Consider the following 18212-nt stretch of genomic DNA (forward strand, 5'->3'; position numbering starts at 1 on the left):
TTTGATTCCTGGGAGAAGAAACTCTGCTGTCCAGGACCAGGGTCGGCTGGTCCATGGGAGGCTGAGGAAATCACTTCCTTGCCTGCTGGTCCAGGTTTCTCGCACAGCACAGAGTGTGCAGCGCTCCGCACAGAGCTGCTTTTCCCACTCCCCGACAGCTGATGCGGGCCTTAAAGCACTTCGGGAGCTACCGCCCCTAAACCCCGGGCTTTAGTTGATGAGCAGATAAGAAATGAGGAGGTCAGCAGCAGCATAGCAACGTTTTTTCCGCGGAGCTCTTCGTGGCAGGGAACCTCTCATGCCACCGAAGGCATCCCATGCCCTTGGCCCCTCCATCCACCCCGAGGTAGAGGGACGCGGTGTGACAAAACCTGGGGCAGCTCATCGGCTCGTTGTCCCGGGGTGGAAACACACCCACACCCCCTCACTCCTAAATTAGCAAGATGGGGCTTTTGGTCCCCTAGGGAAAACCTTTTGTTCCAGCTCGATGAAGACATCTTATTAAAAAAAAACCTTTTCTTGGGAGCACTTTCTCCCTTTTAGCGGCATAACGCGGCTCCACGAAACTGGGGGCTGCAGCAACCTGGGGCGGGGGGCAGATGGAGGGATTTCACCCTTCCCTAAGAGACTGTTGGTTTGCTTTCAAACAACTCTCCTGACATGGAGGACAGGGCCCTTCTGAAGGTGGTTTGTGGGAACAGCTCTTGTAAGAAATCTTTACCCGAGGAGTTTTCTGTGCAGGCGACACAAAAGGAATGAGGCATTTCCAAAGGCTCCGGAGTGCTCAGTCTTCAGATGCTTCGTTTTGGAGTTAAATATAACTCTCTGCGGAGAAAGTTTGTGTTTTGCGTAAGAAATGTCACTTCTGGCTCCTGGCGGGCTGATTTATAAGGAGCACTGCTGACGCTGGGGGTGCGTGTTTGGCTGCGGACTTCGTTATCGTTATCACCAAAAAGGACTTGTCCCTAGAAATTGTCAGAGAAATTTATAGCCCCGGCATGTGTCTTGGTTAGATCATAGCTTGCTAAGCTATATTTGGGGCTAAAAACTGAAGAGGGAAAATAAATTAATATATGGAAAAAATGCTTCGGAGTTTGGGATAGAAATGCAGAAGGAATCCTCTTCATGAGTTACAAGCACCGGGCTATCTCCGAGCTGCAGAATAAATACGAGACAATTAAGATAAGATATAATAATTCTTATCTGCCGCTCTCGGGAGCAGGGCGGGCGCAGCGGCGGGGACCAGCCGGCCCGTGGCCTCCCCGCGGGGGCCTGGTGGGGTGGGGACGGGCGCTGTGACCGGCTCCAGCACGATGGTCCTGAGTGTCCCTGAACGGGGACGGTCCCTGGACAGTGAAGGTCCACAGGTGGTCAGCATCCCCCGAAGGGGATAGGAACATTCTTAGCCAGGGAGAGGGACATGTTTTGTGTTCTCCGTCTCCTGACCAACACTTCTGAGTGGAAGATTTGGGTGAGAAATGCCTCTTTCGATATTTTTTTCCTTTTCAGGGTGGTACAGACCCCTCAAATCCCACCTCCTCCTGCGCCAAAAGATCAAACTCCTCTTCCGATGGCTCTGGGGAACCTGTCCTGTTTCCTTGTGCATCACATCGGCTATTTCTATGTGTTCCCCAAGGCAGAGGTGTGTCTGTAAGCCGGGTCGACTAGCTAATGAGGATCATTTAAGCCTTTCTACTCGGTGAGAGTAGAGAGGAGAGGTCTGTATCTGCTGCTCCTGTGTACAGCGGTGCTCTTTCTCGTAGCGGACAGACCCCATGGGCTCCTCATCCCGGCCGAGCCCCGCTCCAGGCGGTCCTTGCTTTCTTCCCCCAGGACGGCTCAGCGACCCCGAGGGACCCTTGCCTGGGCCCGGCTGGGTCGGGTCTCAGGGCCGGGGCTGAACCCGAGAGGTCCCAACCCCCCCCCCGCGTTTCATTCAGATCCAGCACCTGGCAGGCCCGGCGTGGGCCAGCTCCACCTAAACCCGCCCTTTAGTAAGCGCATGAATTTATTAACAGCAGTTTCATCAATGTTGCTAATATTAGTAGGTCAGCGTTATTAATATCAACCAGCGTTAGTTTAAACAGTATCCCGCTGGGGTTGAGAACTAGATTAACCTGCAGCGATTCTTAAGATAATTTTTCCGAACCCGGCACTCTATTTTCCCCTTCGATGTACATAAAGAGTTAAAAAATAACCGGCAAAACTGGGGTAGGTGTGGGCGGTGCCAGGATGGCGAGCAGAGGAAGGTGGTGGAGCATTAGGAGCATTCCTCAAGCTCTGGCCACAGAGGAATGGGATGCGTTTAAGTGCTGGAAAAGGATGCTACAGCTCAGCTGAGAAAACGGTCACTGCAGGGATATTCCCGGAAAGCCGGAGCCTGACACCGGCAGTTCAGGAGGAAGGTCGGGGTGATTCCCCAGGAGAAGTTAACTCTTTCCACCTCACACCCTAAAGGCTCAACTCCTGCCTCGTTGTCTCACCCGCGTTTCCTTCACAGAAGTTTTTCCGCCTTGAGCCTTCCCATGGCTCTAACGGGATGTTGGTTCAACATCTTCAGGCCTTCGAGTAGCTCTTTAGCAAACACATCCCCAGACTAGATCAGCACAAGACAAATATTACTTTAGCATCCCTCCAACACGTGTGAGCGTATCTCATTTGCATATTTCTAGGTTAATAATCGTGAGGCAATTGCCGTGTTTTGACAACGATCAAGAGCTGAATACGCTTAATATGCTTAATATATGCCCTCCAGTTGCACAGAACAGAAGGGCAGGGTTGCAAATATGCATTCCCCATTTGTTTGACATTTTGAAGAAGGTAAAGAATGGCTGAACTAATGGCGAAATCTTACAGTCATTCAATAATTTAGATTTTATTGAATATTCCCCTTCTTTCCTCCGACATTTCAGTCTTGCTAATTAGGACAAATAAGAAGGGGCCTGCTGTTAGCAAGGATAATAACTGGCGAGGTTCCATTTATTAAGTCACTTTCCGTGGGTGTAGAATTGATCTGTGGCTGTGACTGGCATGCTTTCTAGACCTGCAGCAACTTTGAGAAGTCATTATGATCTGCGGAAGGGCCCTTGTTAGAGATTTGTATCGATAAGGTGTCAGGATTTACGTTGGGGGGTTCGTGGGAACCCCTTCCCCGCCCCCGTTCCACCCCGGCGCTGCCTCCTCCGTGTGGCGGGGGGGGGGGAGGCCGCCCCCTCCCAGCCCCGTGGCAAGGGGGGACCCTACAGAGGACGATGTCCCTTCTTGTCCCCTCCCCTCCGCCTCTCTCTTCCCCTCCTCCCTTCCCCACGGAAAGGGCGTGTGTGTTTGTGGAAATCCGCTGCAAGATCGATTTGCGGAGAGATATATCTAGGTACACGTATTTTTAAGTTGAATAAGAAGCTCCCTTCTCTGGAGAGGCAAAGGAGATGTGCAGGTCCGTGATCCGAACCAGAAGGACGCGGAGCGGTCCCGGGGACCGGGCAGGGCTGAACCGCCCCCGCCGCAGCGAGCCCGGCTCTGCCGCCCCGGCCCGGGGCTGCCCGGCGGCGCTCGGGGCTCTTGGCGTGGGCCAGCCCCGACCATCTGATTCCCTGCTCCTGCCGTTCCCCAACAAGCCTGTATTCAGTCTTGCGAGGGGGAGGAGGCGAGAGGGGAAATATGTAAAGCACTGGAACAAATGGCGCTTTGATAGACAACGTCTGGCAGTGCCAACGCTGCCGCTGAGTATGTTCCAGAAGCTGGAGATATTAAATAAACTTAAAGATAATGAATAGCCTTCTGTGGTACTTGGGCTGTGCCTGGGTTTGCTTTCCCCCCGCATGGCTCTGGGACTTTCAGAGCGGAGAGGGACCGGTGAGAGAGGGCAGCGCGATGGGGGGGGGTGATGACTCCCAGGCTAGGATGCGGAGGCAGCTCCACTGCAGGCAGAGCAAACCATGCACTAGGCGCTTCCTTTTATTTATGAGAAGGTGTTAAGTATTGTTCACTTGCATATTTTAATTGCAGTCTACTTCGATTTTCAATATAAACCTACTCCTTCCCGGAGTGAGATGCTAGCAGGTTTGAAACGTCTCTGCTCGTTTGGTAGGAAAAGATGCTGGCAATATTATTAAGAATAAAAAGGTAGCCGTAAAATCAACCCCCCTTTGTTACAGCGGGAAGAGATAATCCAGATCTGCGAACGGCAATTGTGAAAACATCTGTCGAGGGCTTGCTTTATTTCATTTTATTTCTTTTTACAGCCCGAACTAGAAAGCGAGCCCTGCTCTGATGCTCTTAATCCGAAATAAAATACCGGGCGACCACGCGGAAGTTTCTCGGACTCCACGCTTTCCCCGGGCCACGCCGGTGGGGGGGAAGGATGGCACAACCCAGGCAAATTCCAGGCACCGAGCAAACCAGACAACGGCCCAGCTCTCTGCGGGGGTGGGGGGGAAAGACGGCAGCCCCCCAGGGAGAACCCCCGAAGACCAGGGCCGGAGGAACCGGGCGGGCGGCCAGGGCTGCGCCTTCCCCTGCCCTAACCCTAAAGAAAGGGGCTGGTGGCAACGCGGCTTGTCATGGCTGCTCCGCTCCTCTCCGCGGCTCCCTGCGCCATTTTAAGGCTGCCTCCGTGGGTCGTCGTCCCCCCCCCGCGCCTCCTCTCCCCCTCCCGGCCGCTCGCCCCCTGCCCCACGCCGCCCCCCCCGCCCCGGACTCGCCTTTTCGTGTTACTTTCGCACAAACCCCGCTTGAACGCCTACCAAATTTCTGCCGTGTCTGAGGAAACACCAATGACTTAGCAAAGACGTAATATGATTTATTTTGGGTGTCACCGCGATTGATTCCTGCGCTGACCCCTTTTCATTCATAAGCCTCCCCACCCCCGTCTGCCTCACCCTCCCTGATATATGAGTTTTGTATTTAAAATTACATCTTGCGAGAAAGCTTTCGTAAAGGGGATCCGCGAGCCGGGACAGAGCAGCACGAGTTGCCGTGGAAGGAGAACACAGATTTTTACGGCCGGGTGGGGGGGGTCTGGTTTGTACTGCTAAAAAAGAGGAGAGGAAAAAAGAAAGGCCTCTTTTAGGCTAATCTCTTACCCCTCTTTCTTCTATAACATTTATTTGTTGATTAAAATACCGGCCCTCCCAGGGTGGATTTTTTGCATTTACACAAAATCCTCCCTTCCCACGTTTGGTTGGGTTTTTTTTTTTTTCTGTAGTCCGGGACGTTTAAAACACCAATAATTGCGAGGTGGCACGTCTGTATTTTCTGCTGCAAGAGATGAAAGAAGGAGGAGTGGGCTGAAGGCACGAAGCAGCGCTCGTCTTGCCAGGCCGGGCTGTGGGAGAAGGGAGGACCTCCGCCGGGAACTGCGCGGCCCCGCCGCCCCCAACGCGGGCCGCGGAATGTGCGGGGGCTCCGCGGAGCGGCCGCGGCCCCCGGCGCGGCCCCAGTGCCTCTCCGAGCTCTGCCTTTGTGTTGCTTTCCATCCCTTTATCCGGCGATTTCCTTACAGGAGGGATTTTCAGTTGCAAAAATAGAACGGCAAATGTTAAAATTAGAAACAAATGTCCTGCTTTGATTTAGTAAAAAATAACCAAAATAAATAAAAGCCAAGCTCAAGGAAAATGCAAACAGAATTGGATACAGCAAATATTTCTGACTCCCGAAGCCTCTTGAAATGTTAGTTGGGAGCAATTCCTTTTGTCTCCTCTCTCAAGGCACACGAGGAGATTATTAGGACATCATTACTGCGAAGAAAGAAAGAGGAAGGCGAACGATTTACGCAAAAAAATAACACATTTCCGAACAAAATATGTAGCAAGACACGTTTCTTGGTTTTATAAAGACATTTATTTACTCTATGAAAATAATGTACAATAAATAATTTGCCATTTACTATTAAAGGATTTGAATAAATAGTCTACATCTAAAACTTAAAAAGAGGAAGGAAAATTCCTCTGTTTTTTTTTAATTAATTATTTTATTAAGAAATCTAAAAGTCTCGTTCTGATTCCTGAGAAAGTAAATCCTGAAGGATTTACAAATGTTTTCTCTTGGGGGCTAACATCTCTGATGTGCGTGAGAACTATCGGGTGCTTTCTTTAAAATAAATAAGGAAAAAATAAAACTATAATTAAATACCTGCATTTAGCAAAAATCGGGCTGTTCTTTCCCGTGAGCCTTCTAGAATAAATATTGGGAGGGTGATTCGGGTCCCATAGTGTGAGGAGCTTTAAAAGAAAGTGTCTGGGGAGCGGGACGGGGTGATTGAATGAGAGATGGCTTGGGTTTGGTTTTGGGGGTGCCCCCCCGCCCCGTACGGGAGACTGGGGGGAGCTGGCAGGGGCTCGGGATGGGGCTGGTGCGCCTGGAAGGGGCCGAAACGGCGAGGCGGGCGGGGGTCGCTATTGGAAATTTAAATGTTGCAAATCTATAGTACAAAGTGCGCTCGTAAAAAAGTCCAGGTCTTCCTCGGAGAAGTGGACGGGGCTCTCCAGGGAGCCTTGGAGACTGGGGGAAAGCCCCTCCGAGAGCTGCAGGCAGGACTCTGCCGAGAAGATGCTCAGCTCTGGCAACAAAGGCGAGTCCTGGCTCTCGGGGTAGGCACGGTCCGAGGGGCCGGCGGCGGCGCCGGGCTCCCCCGCGGCCGCCCGCTCCGCCCCGGCCGCCGCGAACCGCGGGCTCCCGGGCTCCTCGTTCCCCGGCTTTTCGCTTTGGTAGGGCCCGCTGGGCTCCGGAGCCGGCCCGAAAGCTGGGCTCTCCTCAACCTCCTCCGCGGGGTCGCTGCCCTCGTCCAGGTTGGGGTAGGCGAGATCCCCGTCGGGGGGTTCTTTGTACTGGGTTTGCCTCTTGTGCTTCATCCGGCGGTTCTGGAACCAGACCTTGACTTGCCGCTCGGTGAGGTCGAGCAGAGCCGCGATCTCCACCCGCCGGGGCCTGCAGAGGTATTTGTTGAAGTGAAATTCCTTCTCCAGCTCCAGCAGCTGCGTGTTGGTGTACGCGGTCCGGAGCCTCCTGGAGCCGCTGGTGTCTGCCAGCCCCTGGATGTCTTAAACACATAGAAAACCGCACATTGCAAAGAGAGGGAGCGGGGGCAAGCGGAGTGTCTGGACCCGTCCCCTCCCTGTTGCGGGCAGGGCAGAGCCGTGCCCCGCACTAACGAGGATGGGGGGGAGAGGGGGGAAGCCGCTACGGGAGAAAATAAATGTTTAATTAAACTCTTTCCACTGTGGAAAAGGGTTGGAAATCACTCTCCGGTCCCCTTGCCCCAAGGAGGAGAAAGGATTTTGCTCCCTGGCCTCTCCCTTTAGAGACCTTCCTTCTCTGCCGCCTTCGCGGGTAAGGGGAATTTCGACCCATTCCTTCTTTTTTTTTTTTTTCCTTCCTTTTGCCAGTAGTTCGGGGACGGACTCTGCGAGGCTTTGATTTCATTATTCCTGTATTATCTGGCCAATGAGCTCCTGTGTCCGCCCTTCTCCTGCCCGAGCATTTACCTGAACGGTGCCATTAAAATAACTGAAACAGTGAATTGTGCCTTAAACATTTTGTCCCGGGGGAAGGAGGGTCCCCGACCAGGGCTGCTGAGCTCCCCGGCCAAGGGGCGCCTCGGAGAGAGGCTATTGCTTTATTGGGGGGCTGGGGGAGGATTTGGGGGTGAATTTATTTTATTTTGCATTGGGAAGCTGGCTCTCCCCACCGTGTTGGACACTGAGAATCCTGCTCTCGCTCTTTCCGTCTCCCCATCCTGCTGGTAGCAGCCTCCGCGTTACCCACCCGTCTTCCCCCCCCCCCCCCCCCTCCGCTCTTCTCTCGGCTTTTTTTTTTGTTTTGGTTGTTTGGTTAGGTTTGGGTTTTTTCCCTTCTGTAGGCTGTAAAAAAAAATCAGGGCTGGGAGAGAAAGTCAAGCAAATGGAGCTGTGGCTCAGCTGCCAGGTCCCCCCGCTGGAGCTAATAAAGAGCCCGGCTCCCCCGGACCCTTCTCCCTCTTCGCTTTTGCAGAAGTTACAGCAATTTGCTCTTTTATTTGCGGGGGGAGGAGGCAGGAGAAACACACACACGCGCACACCCCCGGGCTGTGTACATTGCTGCGGTGTATTTTATTGCGTGACACAGTTTCGGGGGAGGTGCGGGGCAAAGTCTGCTTGGGGAAAGGGGGGGCTGGGGTAGGGCTGCTCCGGGGCGGGGGTGGGGGGATTGTTTATTATTCGGATCCTCTCCGATTTCAGCAAACACCCCCTCACCCCTTCATGATACGAACCTGCAGGAGATCCTGCGGCAGGGACCGGCACCGAGGAAGATGATGGGGGGGAAGAAGAGGATGAAGAGGATGGAGCCTGGGTAGCTTTCTTGGACGATTTCTTCTCCTTCATCCAGGGGAATTCCGCTGCCAAGGGGCCGGGCTGTGCCGGAGGCTGGGGCTGGAGCTGGAGCAGGCCATGAGATGCTCTTTTTTGGCTCCTCGGTCTCGCCTGGCTGCTGGAACAAGGATTCAGGCTGAGGACGGTTTGCTCAAAAGGAGGAGGAATTAATGTCGAGTCCTTGATTGATGAAGTTTGAAATGTCTCCAGGACAGCGGGAAGAGACGTCAGGCACTCTGCGAGCGAAGGCTGGCTATTTATAAACCCGATCTCCCTCTCAAATTCAAAATTCATGGCTTTTCCAGGGCCCAGGGTTTAAAAAGCGGGAGGGGGGGAGAGGGAGGAGGAGGGGGAGAGGGAAAAAAATCTGAGGGCCTCAGTTTTTATGGCAGTGATGATGATGGTTCTCGGGCTTTTTATAATTGTTATATTGCTGATAATACAGGCGTATGGGGACCTTGCTCTATTAAACTCGAGACTGGGGCGAAATTGCAGCCAATTCCTGGTCACGTGGCCAGCCCTGGCCAATGGCAGGCGGGGCCTGGTGGCAAACAGAAAGCATTATTTTCTTTAATTGATTAAAAAAAAAAAAAAAAAAAAAAAGAGGCGAGAGAAGATCCCCAGAAAAACCTCTCCCCCCTCCGCCCACCGCCATCCCACCTCGGCCGGCCGGTTCTGCCGTGGCTGGGGGGGCTGCAGGCAGGGAGCCCCTGCCTGCGCTGCCTGGTGCTGCCTGGTGCTGCCTGTCCTGCCTGTACCGGGAGGCTCCAGACTCCCTTGCTGAGCTCCCGAGAGTTTGTACCTCCGACGGGGGTAGGTAACCAGGCGTGGGAAAAGGAGCTTTGCCCCCCTCCCCGCCCCGAGGTGCCCGCTTGCAGCAGGGGAAATGCAGCCTAAACCGCAGGCGAGCTGGGATCTGGGGTTTGGCAACCGAGGCCAGGGCTGCCTGGGTGTATTTGTGTATCATATATATGTTGCAGAACTTGGAAAGTTCAAGCCAGCAGGATGGTTTGGTCCGGAGGTTTGTGTCTGAGTCTGGATATGAGCACTTAGGAAATCAAGTGAGCTTTCAAGTCAAGTACAGTTAGACCGGCCTAATTTACCTGGTTAAATTACTTTTAAAGGAAGAGCGTAATCCTTCTGCTTCTAAAGCCAGACTTAATGGACCCTTTGCACTTTCCTTAAAGGCCAAACATGTTTTAAGGTCACGGATATCTTTGAAATCACATCTTTTTTCCTTCCCATCTTTTTCCCCCTTTTCCCCCCACTGCCAATAAACAGCACCACTTCCAGAGTTTACAAAATAAATAAATAAAATGAAAAGTCATTTCCCAGGAAGATTTGTTTTTTTCCTTTTAAAGTGCCCGGGTCCACACAAACCGAAAAGAAGAGAGAAACGATCAATCTTTTTCTCGAAAGACTTTTGACAGCTCGGCCTAACTCACTCAGCAAAGAAATTCAGCTTTTGCTAAGGAGTTACTTAAATCAGGAAAGATTTAAAAGGTTTAAACCAAGGGCCTGAATTCAGGAAGTCTCGAAAGTAAAAATTTCGGAGGAAAAAAAAAATAAGCTGCCCGCTGCAGAATGGAAATGTGGCTGGTTTGTAGTTTGTTTGTTCAAGCTCCATTTCTCCCATTTTGCAGCAGAGAGGGACTGGCAGGCTGCATTCACGCAGGGAGAAGCCTAGAAACTTTTGTCAGTTCAAGCATCTGTGTGGGTGGTAAGGGTTTCTGAGAAACACATAATAAATCTAAAGCTGAAGCTGAGGCTGAAGCACATTTTAGCAAAGGGGTGAAGAAAATAAAAAAGCATTTACAAAATGCAGCTCGACTGAAGGGAGAATTTCCCTAAATATTTCATATCTCTGAATGCACTTATTGTGATCAGCATAGACCTACTCAATCTCGGCAGATCAGCGCTGATGTAAAATTAATAGTTAAGTTTCTGATATTTTCTTGCTTGTTTGGATTAAGGTGGCATTTTGGGGGTCTCAGGCTTTGTCATGACGCTGCCAGTTTCTCCTTTTTGAGGGACAGTGTGGTTCACTGGGGAGCTGGGATGCAGAGAAAGAGTTTGGGATGTGAAAGGAAACTTCCCAGCCACTCCCAACTGTTCTCACTGCTTTTGCTAACACTAAAGTTGCAAGGAAAAAAAAAAAAAAAGAAAAAAGAACCTTTTGGGGAAAGAGGGATTTTTCCCACGCACCGGGCAGAGGCACAACGAAAAAAAATCTCCCTACTCAAGGGGAAAGGCATCACCTTATATGAATAAATTCACAGAGTTAGTGAATGATAGAGAAATGCAATAATTGTAAGACAAACCCAGGCCTGCTGCTTTAATGTAGTGGTGCAAATTAAACTGTGGATGTGAGGAGTTGTGGGAGAGGCAGCCCACCCAGAAACAGAGGTGGCACGCTCTGAGCCTCGGAACTGGCTTCTTTTTCCCGATTTTAACTAGTTTCTGGGAATCCCTGACACAAACCCCAGCAACATGGCGACCAGGATGTGAGATGGAAAAATATATTCAATGAGGCGGGGGGGAAGCCAACAACAAACCCAAGCCCAACCCAAGCTCTTGTTCTTTGAGCCGATCCCAATCAGAGCCTGCACGCTTTTATGCTTTTAAATTATAGTATCCCCGAATGGTAAATTGCTCTCTGCATGGACGGGCATAACCCAGCCCTGGTCCTGGGGAGAAAAACAAGCCCTGTCTTTCTGTTATACCGTTATTTATTATTGCGCGAAGGTTATAATTATTAACCTGGAACTTCATTTATTAAGAGAGATCAGAGATGGAAGGAAGCATGAGATCATTTCTCATGTAAAGCTTTCTCCACTCGACCTTTTTATATGTGTGGGTTTATCCAGGCACCTATGGATGTCCCTGGCTGTGCACACAGGTGTATAAAATATGGACAAACACACACACACTCTCCCTGTTTCTACAGCCCAGCCCTTTTTTCGTTACCTTTTACAGCCTTTTCACCCTTTTCTCTCGGCAGCAATCAAAATCACCCTCTCCTTTCCTCCAGAGGGGACCTTCCCCTCTTCATCAGCCACAGAAATGGAGCATTTGGAGCCTGACAAGCAGTTCACCCCCTCTCCAGAACCATAAAACTTTTATTGGCCCTCTCTGCTTTAATATAAGTTTTCTTAGGGCTTTAGAGCATAAAAGGCAAATTATTCACGGTATTATCCCATCTGCTTTTGCTGCTGGCAAAGGGTTATTCTCCCTTTTGCTTGCACTGAGAACGTAACCTTGGGTGGCAGCTTTTTCCCCCTTTTCATAACGATTTTAGATGCGTGTGTTAGTCTGAGGGGGTGTAGGTGTGTGTACGTCTGTGTGCATGCGTGTGCACATGGATGTGTGTACATGTGTGTGCCTGTGTGTACACATGTGTGCGTGTATTTTAATAATAATTAATTATAACAGGTAATTTAATTTCTCTTCAGTTTTAAGATCCCCGCACGGAAACTCTGAGCCCCCCCCTTTTTTTTTTTTTTTGGTGATTAATCCTTTTCCTTTGTTTTCATTTGCGGCCCAATGGCAGCCCGGTCCCGGCCCCACGTGACCCCCCTTTGTGGCCGCGGCCGCGGGCCGGGCCGCGCAGGGAGCGCGCAGGGAGCGCGCAGGGGGCGCGCAGGGGGCGGCGGGGCCGGCCCGGCCGGTCTTGGCCCGAACCCCCGGGGTTTCACCCCAGAAGGGGCCGCGGACATGAATCCCGCTGTGCGGAGTGTGGAAGGTTTCGAGCGGTCCCTTTCCTGCGTTCTTTGCGCTGTTTTTACTCACACGTGATTTATTTTTGCCTTTAAATCCGACTGATAGGACAAGATAAAATTGATAACAGAAAGTTTATTCAAGAATTGTTCGACAGACAACCCTTAAGCAAGGAAATAAAATAACTACTATAAGAACAAAGAAAGATCTCCAAAGAGGAGGGGTGAGGTGGGAGGGAGGGATTAGCTATAGTTCTCCTAATTCAGGACTATACAATTACAGTCTGGTTCTGCTCTCATGCCTCCAGTAGAACTAATTACATTATTCATAAGTACGAAGGTAACATAAAACTACTGGTCTTTCTAAATTACAATAACTAAAATAAGCTTGTTGTACAATGACAAGGAAACACAATGTCCTTTATAACAAGTAAATACTAAAAAAGTACAATTTGATTCTTTTTTCCTCATATAAATACATAATATTGGGGATAAATAATACAAAAAAAGGAAAATATTTTAAACTGGCTATAACCAATAAATATATATGAATGTTCACCAGAACACACACCTATTGAAGGGCATCTCGACTGAGTTGGACGAAAGCCCTTCAAGGTTGTTTTTATACCCATTATATGTAAACTCTAAGTGCAACAAAGATGTCCAGACAAGAAAGCATTAGCAAATACTAGAGATCCATTCACTTCTGCTTCGATTGGAGGACATTCCGTTTGTTCAAATATACCCTGTTTTCACGTAAGGTCAAGAGAAGAGGAGGAAAGAAGCGTAGGACTTCTAAGTCTTAAGATTGCTTTTCTGTTAATGAACCCTAAGAAAAATACCCCCAAAAACAAAAAACCCCAACGCTGTCGAATGGAGACTTCATGTCATCAGAGGCAAAGGTGGGAAAATATTCAGACCTGTCAACTCTTTCTTCCTCTCTTTGGGCTGCTGTTATTGTTGGTGGGGGGGTTTAGGCATTTCAAAACCTTTTTTCCCGAACCTTTTGCAATTCTTAGACCTCTCTTATTCTAATTTTTTAACTACTATTATTATTATTATTTTTGAGAGGGGAGGCAGGGACCGGAGGGGAAGAGCGTGAATCCCACATGTTGGCAGGTATGTATATTTGCAGTTTATGTGGGGTCTGGTGGGAAGTTACTCAGCGAAAAAGGATGCACTTCCTCTGAAGGCTGGAAAGGAAAGCGTGAGGTTCCTCTTGAGAAGGAGTTGGAGAGGAGAATAGTTTTCTTGCAAATCTCTTTTGATTGCATATGTATACACGTGTGCATGTTTACGTAGATGCAGAGACACCAACTGTAAAGATTTGGCTGGCTGAATATTCTCCTTTCCAGTGTCCGAGAATTATCAGTGACAATCTGTACTTGGTTTTGAAATGAAGGACGTTGCTGCTTAAAGTCTGCTAGATTCCCACAAAACTACCCCAAACCCATTTCAGAAGCATTTGTGTTGAAACACGGGAGGTATATCTCTTCAGAGAGAGAGCTGCTTTTGGCAGTAAATACTGAAATGGTTGGAAATTGTACCTAATAAAACCCGGAAACAATAATAGCAAGCACAACAACCTGGTAGAAATTGCCCTGTCAAAGAAAGAAAGAAAATAGCTCAACACAAATGTTCCTGAAGCAGATCCTGCCCTCTTCCCCTCTCCCATGCCCCGTGGCGGGGTCCCATCCGCTTTGCCTGAGCCTGTCCCTGCTCCCTATCACAGGTGGGTCAGCTTGGGCGCCTCTTGGATTCTGCCCTGAGAAGAACCGTGGTGCGTGGAAAGGTCTGTGTAGGTGGGGTGGGTCTCGCATGGTCCGTGGTGCTGGCTCGCGGGCATCTGCGGAGGCCCGTTGTAGTCCATGTTGGCAGCCTGGTGATGTGGCAGGTGATTGAGGCCATAAAGGGACGGGCCAGAGGTGGGCATAGAATCCACATAGTTACCTCCAACATAGACGGGGCTTCCCTGCATACTAGGAGTCCCGTAGGCCACCCCATTCCCTTGTAAGACGTGGGGGTCGTACTCGGGGGCTGTGTTGGCGTATTTCTGTTGGGAGGGACAGCCTTTGATGGGGTTTTGGTAGTTAGTTGACATGGCATAGGCATTTTGGTGGGGTTTATTGAACGAAGGCGGCGAGGGGGCATCATAGTTACTGCTCATGGTGTGCAAGGCGTTCATAAATCCAGCGGAGGATTGCATGGGCTGGGGCGGGCTGCCGGTGGGGGAGGGCCCTCCAGAGGAAGACCCCATGCCTTTCGACTTCTGGTCTTTCTTATACTTCATCCTCCTGTTCTGGAACCAGATCTTGATCTGCCTCTCGCTGAGGTTCAGCAGGTTGGCCATCTCCACGCGGCGGGGCCTGCACAGGTAGCGGTTGAAGTGGAATTCCTTCTCCAGCTCCACCAGCTGAGCGCTGGTGTAGGCTGTGCGGGCTCTCTTGGAGGCCGAGGAGCCTGGAGGGCTTTTCTCGCCACTGCAGGTTTCTGCTGGCCGCGAAATGAAATAAAAGATAATTACTTACATGCAGAAATTGAATGCATCGTTTCTTAATAAATCCTGGAACAGGCACAAGAGTTCGACCCCCCCTTCCCTCACCCCTTTGCATTAGCCTGCACTCCATAATCATGTCATTTATTAAGAGTTCTGTTCTCCAAAGCTGCCCCTGGTTTATGAAAATTTGATCATGTCATGTAGAAAAGGATTCCAGGGCCATTTATTTAGGAGTCGATTATTTCCAACAGATAATTTTGAGAAAATAATATTTGGCAGGGGGGCAGTCACTGCAAAGCCAATTAATACTAGCACGGGTCAGTGTTGGGAGGTATTTTGTTTGCTGAGATACAAATGCACACACACACATGCACATCTTGTGTATGTGTTGTATGTGTGTAACACAAATATTTGCATGTACATTGTTACAAGACCAAATAGCATTTGTACCTACCTTTTTGTGAGATAAACATGTGTATAACCAATAAATTACATTAATGTAGCGTGAAGCGTGTGCTGCAAAGTTTATATGAATATATTTGTCAAAACAGTGATATTTCCATACTGATTTTTTTTCCTGATCGTGTTAGAGATGTGCGTGTATGCATGCAAGAATATGCATGTGTTTATGCATATGCTCTATATATGCACACATGCACTCGGAGCACCATGTTTACCGCTGTGTGTGGAGGCAGGGAGGTGGGACGAGAGCAAGCACTCTGCTTTAGCATCGCTAGGTTGAGCAGTGGGTGTACATTTTCATGTATCTGTATCTACACAGTCAGACATCGGCTGTGTCCAACTGCCTGGTTGTGTTTCCCTGTGGTGCTCTGGATATGTTTAAAATGAACCAAGCGTGCGCAGTCAGTGCTGCAGGGTGGGCCAAGGCTCGCTTGGGATCATGCCCAGCACCAGGATCCTCGCTGGATCCTTGCTGGATCCTCATTACATCCTCTTCCTCTCTCCCTTCCCTCCAAACAAGACCACTCTGGCTTCGTTACCTCGCTGTTTAGGCAAGTGGACGGTTACAAAAGCAGAACAGTGTACCTGTGCTAGGGGAGCTGTTTTTCTGTTTGGAGTTTTGCCTCGATTCTTTCATCCAGGGGAAAATCTGCTTGGTGAGACTGGCGTTTGCACTGAGGTTGGCTTTGCTGGGGGCAGTTTTACTGCTCCCCGACTGGTTATTGCTGTTGCTACTGGTGCTGTTGGTGGCAGGGTTTGAGGGCGGCGAGACGGGGGGAGGCGGATGGTGCTCCTGGGGCAAACTTGGACGCATGCAGCTCCCGTTCAGGTCTTTACTTTTTGCGTGCGGGGTTGTGTTGCCAAGAGACTGGAGGGAGCAGGCGGACCTCTGGTAGTCGTTCTCCACGTGAGAGGCCGGCTGGAAGGACTGCTGGGGACCCTCGTAGGCAAACCCATTGGCACTCCCGTAGGAGTAACCCCCAAAGAGTGTGGAGCTGTCGTAGTATGTTGTCTTCTGCATCTCTGGGACTCCCCAAAATGATTTTTCTGGCTACCAGGGTCTTGACACCCCTATGGCAGAACATTGGCACCCCAAGGCCACGTGACAGGCCGTTTCCAGCTGTCTATTGGAAGCTGACCTGAAAGGTTAGGAGAAAACACACAATAATAGTACCCGGCCTATGAATCCATCTTGGGGCCTGAAAGGCCCATGACATGAATAGGGTCCCGCAGAACAGGGCTAACAGATGCTTTGAGCAGATTTTGTCCTGTGTGCAGCCTAAGGAGGCTCAACAAATGTTACGGTGCAAAAGTGTTGAGCTGGTTTTGGGGGGTAGTTTTCCTGGTTGGTTGGTTGGTTGCACCTCTTTTTCCCTTAGAGGATAGCACCCAGGATGCATAACTACACACAGGCTCTATAAGTACACGTGGTTTCATCTGTATACATCTATTTACTTGTGTGTTTATCTATATGCATATATACACACACCCATGCATAGACATATACACCCATATAAATGTGTATATACATGTACGTGTGTGTGTGTGTTGTGCGCATGTATACAAATCCATGTCCAGATAACACACACATTAACGTAAATATAAGAATACAGAATGGATAATTACTAGCTACAAGCATGAAAGGAATGAAAGTCTTGCTTTCTTATCCCTGACCTATTCAAATCAGCCATTCACACATGTAAAAACCAGCAAGACATTATAGCATCAGAAATTCAAAGTCTGCTAAGTTTATTGTAGGGCCTCTGTCCAGTATATTTGGTTTTAAACTGAAAACAGCAAATAGTCAACATGTTTTATCCAGGTAACGGTGTCCTGACACAGTTGGCTTAATTTGCTGTTTACACAGGGGCTCATAATGTCTTTGGAATTCAGTGCAAATATTTTAAGCAGATTTAAGCAGGGGCATGAATTCAAGAATGTGCTTCCTTTGGCCTGTTCGTTAGTCTCTCCCTCTCTGGTAGCACAGGTTGTATTTAGAAAACATACCCCTTCATTGCCTGCTCTGCTTTGTACTCACCGGTCCTGAATCTGGAACTACCATTGGCAAGATGTGATTCCAAAACAGGTTTAATTGCTGTTGTTTTTTTTTTTTTCCTTTGGAAAACAAACGCATCACCAGGCCATTTGCTCTTAACTTTCTAGCCCTTTGATTTTTCATCATTCCTCCCTCCCTCAATCTAAGCTCAAAAAGTCTAAAAACCCAGTCCAAAGCCTCAAATTACAAAATGAAACCTTCCTTTTTTTCTTTCTTTCTCTGACCTTTTTATTTTTCATCTCTTTCTTTCCCTTTCTGTTTTTTTCTCAAAGCTTAAACTTTCTCCACTAAAAAGACAGAGTAGAAATACCCTTAGAAATATGAAAACTATCTTGACCTGAAAATAATCTGATGTGTGAGGATCAATCAAACAGCACACATATTTTAAAAAGGCAGAGACTTCTCTCTGCAGCTCAGAGTTTGCGAGGAGCCACTGTGCATTTTGTTTTGAAATTGATATCCATTGTATATTTAATTGTATCTCTTGTATACTTAATTTTATCTGGTGTCTTTCATTCTCTAAAATAAAATAAAATAAACTTTGTAGAGATAAAGTCTAATGTGATATTTCTAAGTACCAGGGTTTAACAGAAGCCACAGCTCGACAATAAATAACATCTTTTTTTCCCTTCCCTGGCTGCTGTGTTCTTATGTCATGTCATATGAAACCTCCTTATACTTCTAACACAGCCTCAGACAACATGTCCACGAAGGGACTGCTTTGCTTTTTTACACTGATTAAATCCTTTATGCATTCCCAAATCTGTATTGTATCTTCCACGGAGATGTATTATTGTCTACAGAGAGGATGATATCCTTGCTCGGAGTTATTCTCATTCGGTTTCCTCGCCATGATAAATATGTCTTATTAAAAAGTAGACTCCACTACCCGAGCAGAAAAGCTGTGAATTAATTAACAAAGAGCAGCGCCTTTATTATGAATAGGTTTGCTGAAAATATCTATGAGGGCAGAAGTGGGAATTTCTCCAAGGCCTTCCTGTCTGGCATAGGTTTCTTAAAAAAAAACCAAAACAACAAAACAAACCCAAACCAGAAGCGAGCGCAGAGGCTCAGCTAAAGCAGCTAAAAATATCAGTGACGATTTTTTTTTTAAATGTCCATAAAATAAATTTACA

General features: G+C 48.9%; 2 protein-coding genes across 6 annotated transcripts in view; both read right to left on the reverse strand.

Annotated features, from left to right (window-relative positions):
- Positions 1-5850: 5850 nt before the first annotated feature.
- Positions 5851-8957, reverse strand: HOXB2 (homeobox B2). Its single transcript, XM_069786507.1, has 2 exons — positions 8246-8957; positions 5851-7036 (listed from the first exon to the last, which is right to left on the reverse strand). The coding sequence occupies exons 1-2, from the start codon at positions 8637-8639 to the stop codon at positions 6393-6395; spliced, it is 1038 nt and encodes a 345-aa protein (XP_069642608.1). The 5' UTR covers positions 8640-8957; the 3' UTR covers positions 5851-6392.
- Positions 8958-12177: 3220 nt separating this feature from the next.
- The window catches only part of HOXB3 (homeobox B3), a 58082-nt gene continuing 52047 nt past the window's right edge, over positions 12178-18212 (reverse strand). For 4 of the 5 annotated variants that reach the window (XM_069786508.1, XM_069786510.1, XM_069786509.1 and 1 more), the window contains 2 exons: positions 15606-16159; positions 12178-14554 (listed from right to left, as the gene is read on the reverse strand). In XM_069786508.1, the coding sequence (XP_069642609.1) occupies positions 13788-14554; positions 15606-16041 (1203 nt within the window). In that variant the 5' untranslated portion in view covers positions 16042-16159 and the 3' untranslated portion in view covers positions 12178-13787. The remainder of the gene's footprint in view (positions 14555-15605; positions 16160-18212) is intronic. The other variant, XM_069786511.1, reaches the window with a different exon arrangement.

Source organism: Haliaeetus albicilla, chromosome 7 (genome assembly GCF_947461875.1).
Source record: "Haliaeetus albicilla chromosome 7, bHalAlb1.1, whole genome shotgun sequence".
In the NCBI taxonomy this organism is placed as follows: Eukaryota; Metazoa; Chordata; class Aves; order Accipitriformes; family Accipitridae; genus Haliaeetus; species Haliaeetus albicilla.

What these genes read in the sequence shown, in the direction of transcription:
- HOXB2 (XM_069786507.1), bottom strand. Translation starts at nt 8,639, where the DNA reads ATGAATTTTGAATTTGAGAGGGAGATCGGGTTTATAAATAGCCAGCCT. An exon ending in TGCCGCAGGATCTCCTGCAG is followed by an intron (nt 7,037 to 8,245) that starts GTTCGTATCATG and finishes TATGTGTTTAAG; the next exon opens with ACATCCAGGGGCTGGCAGAC.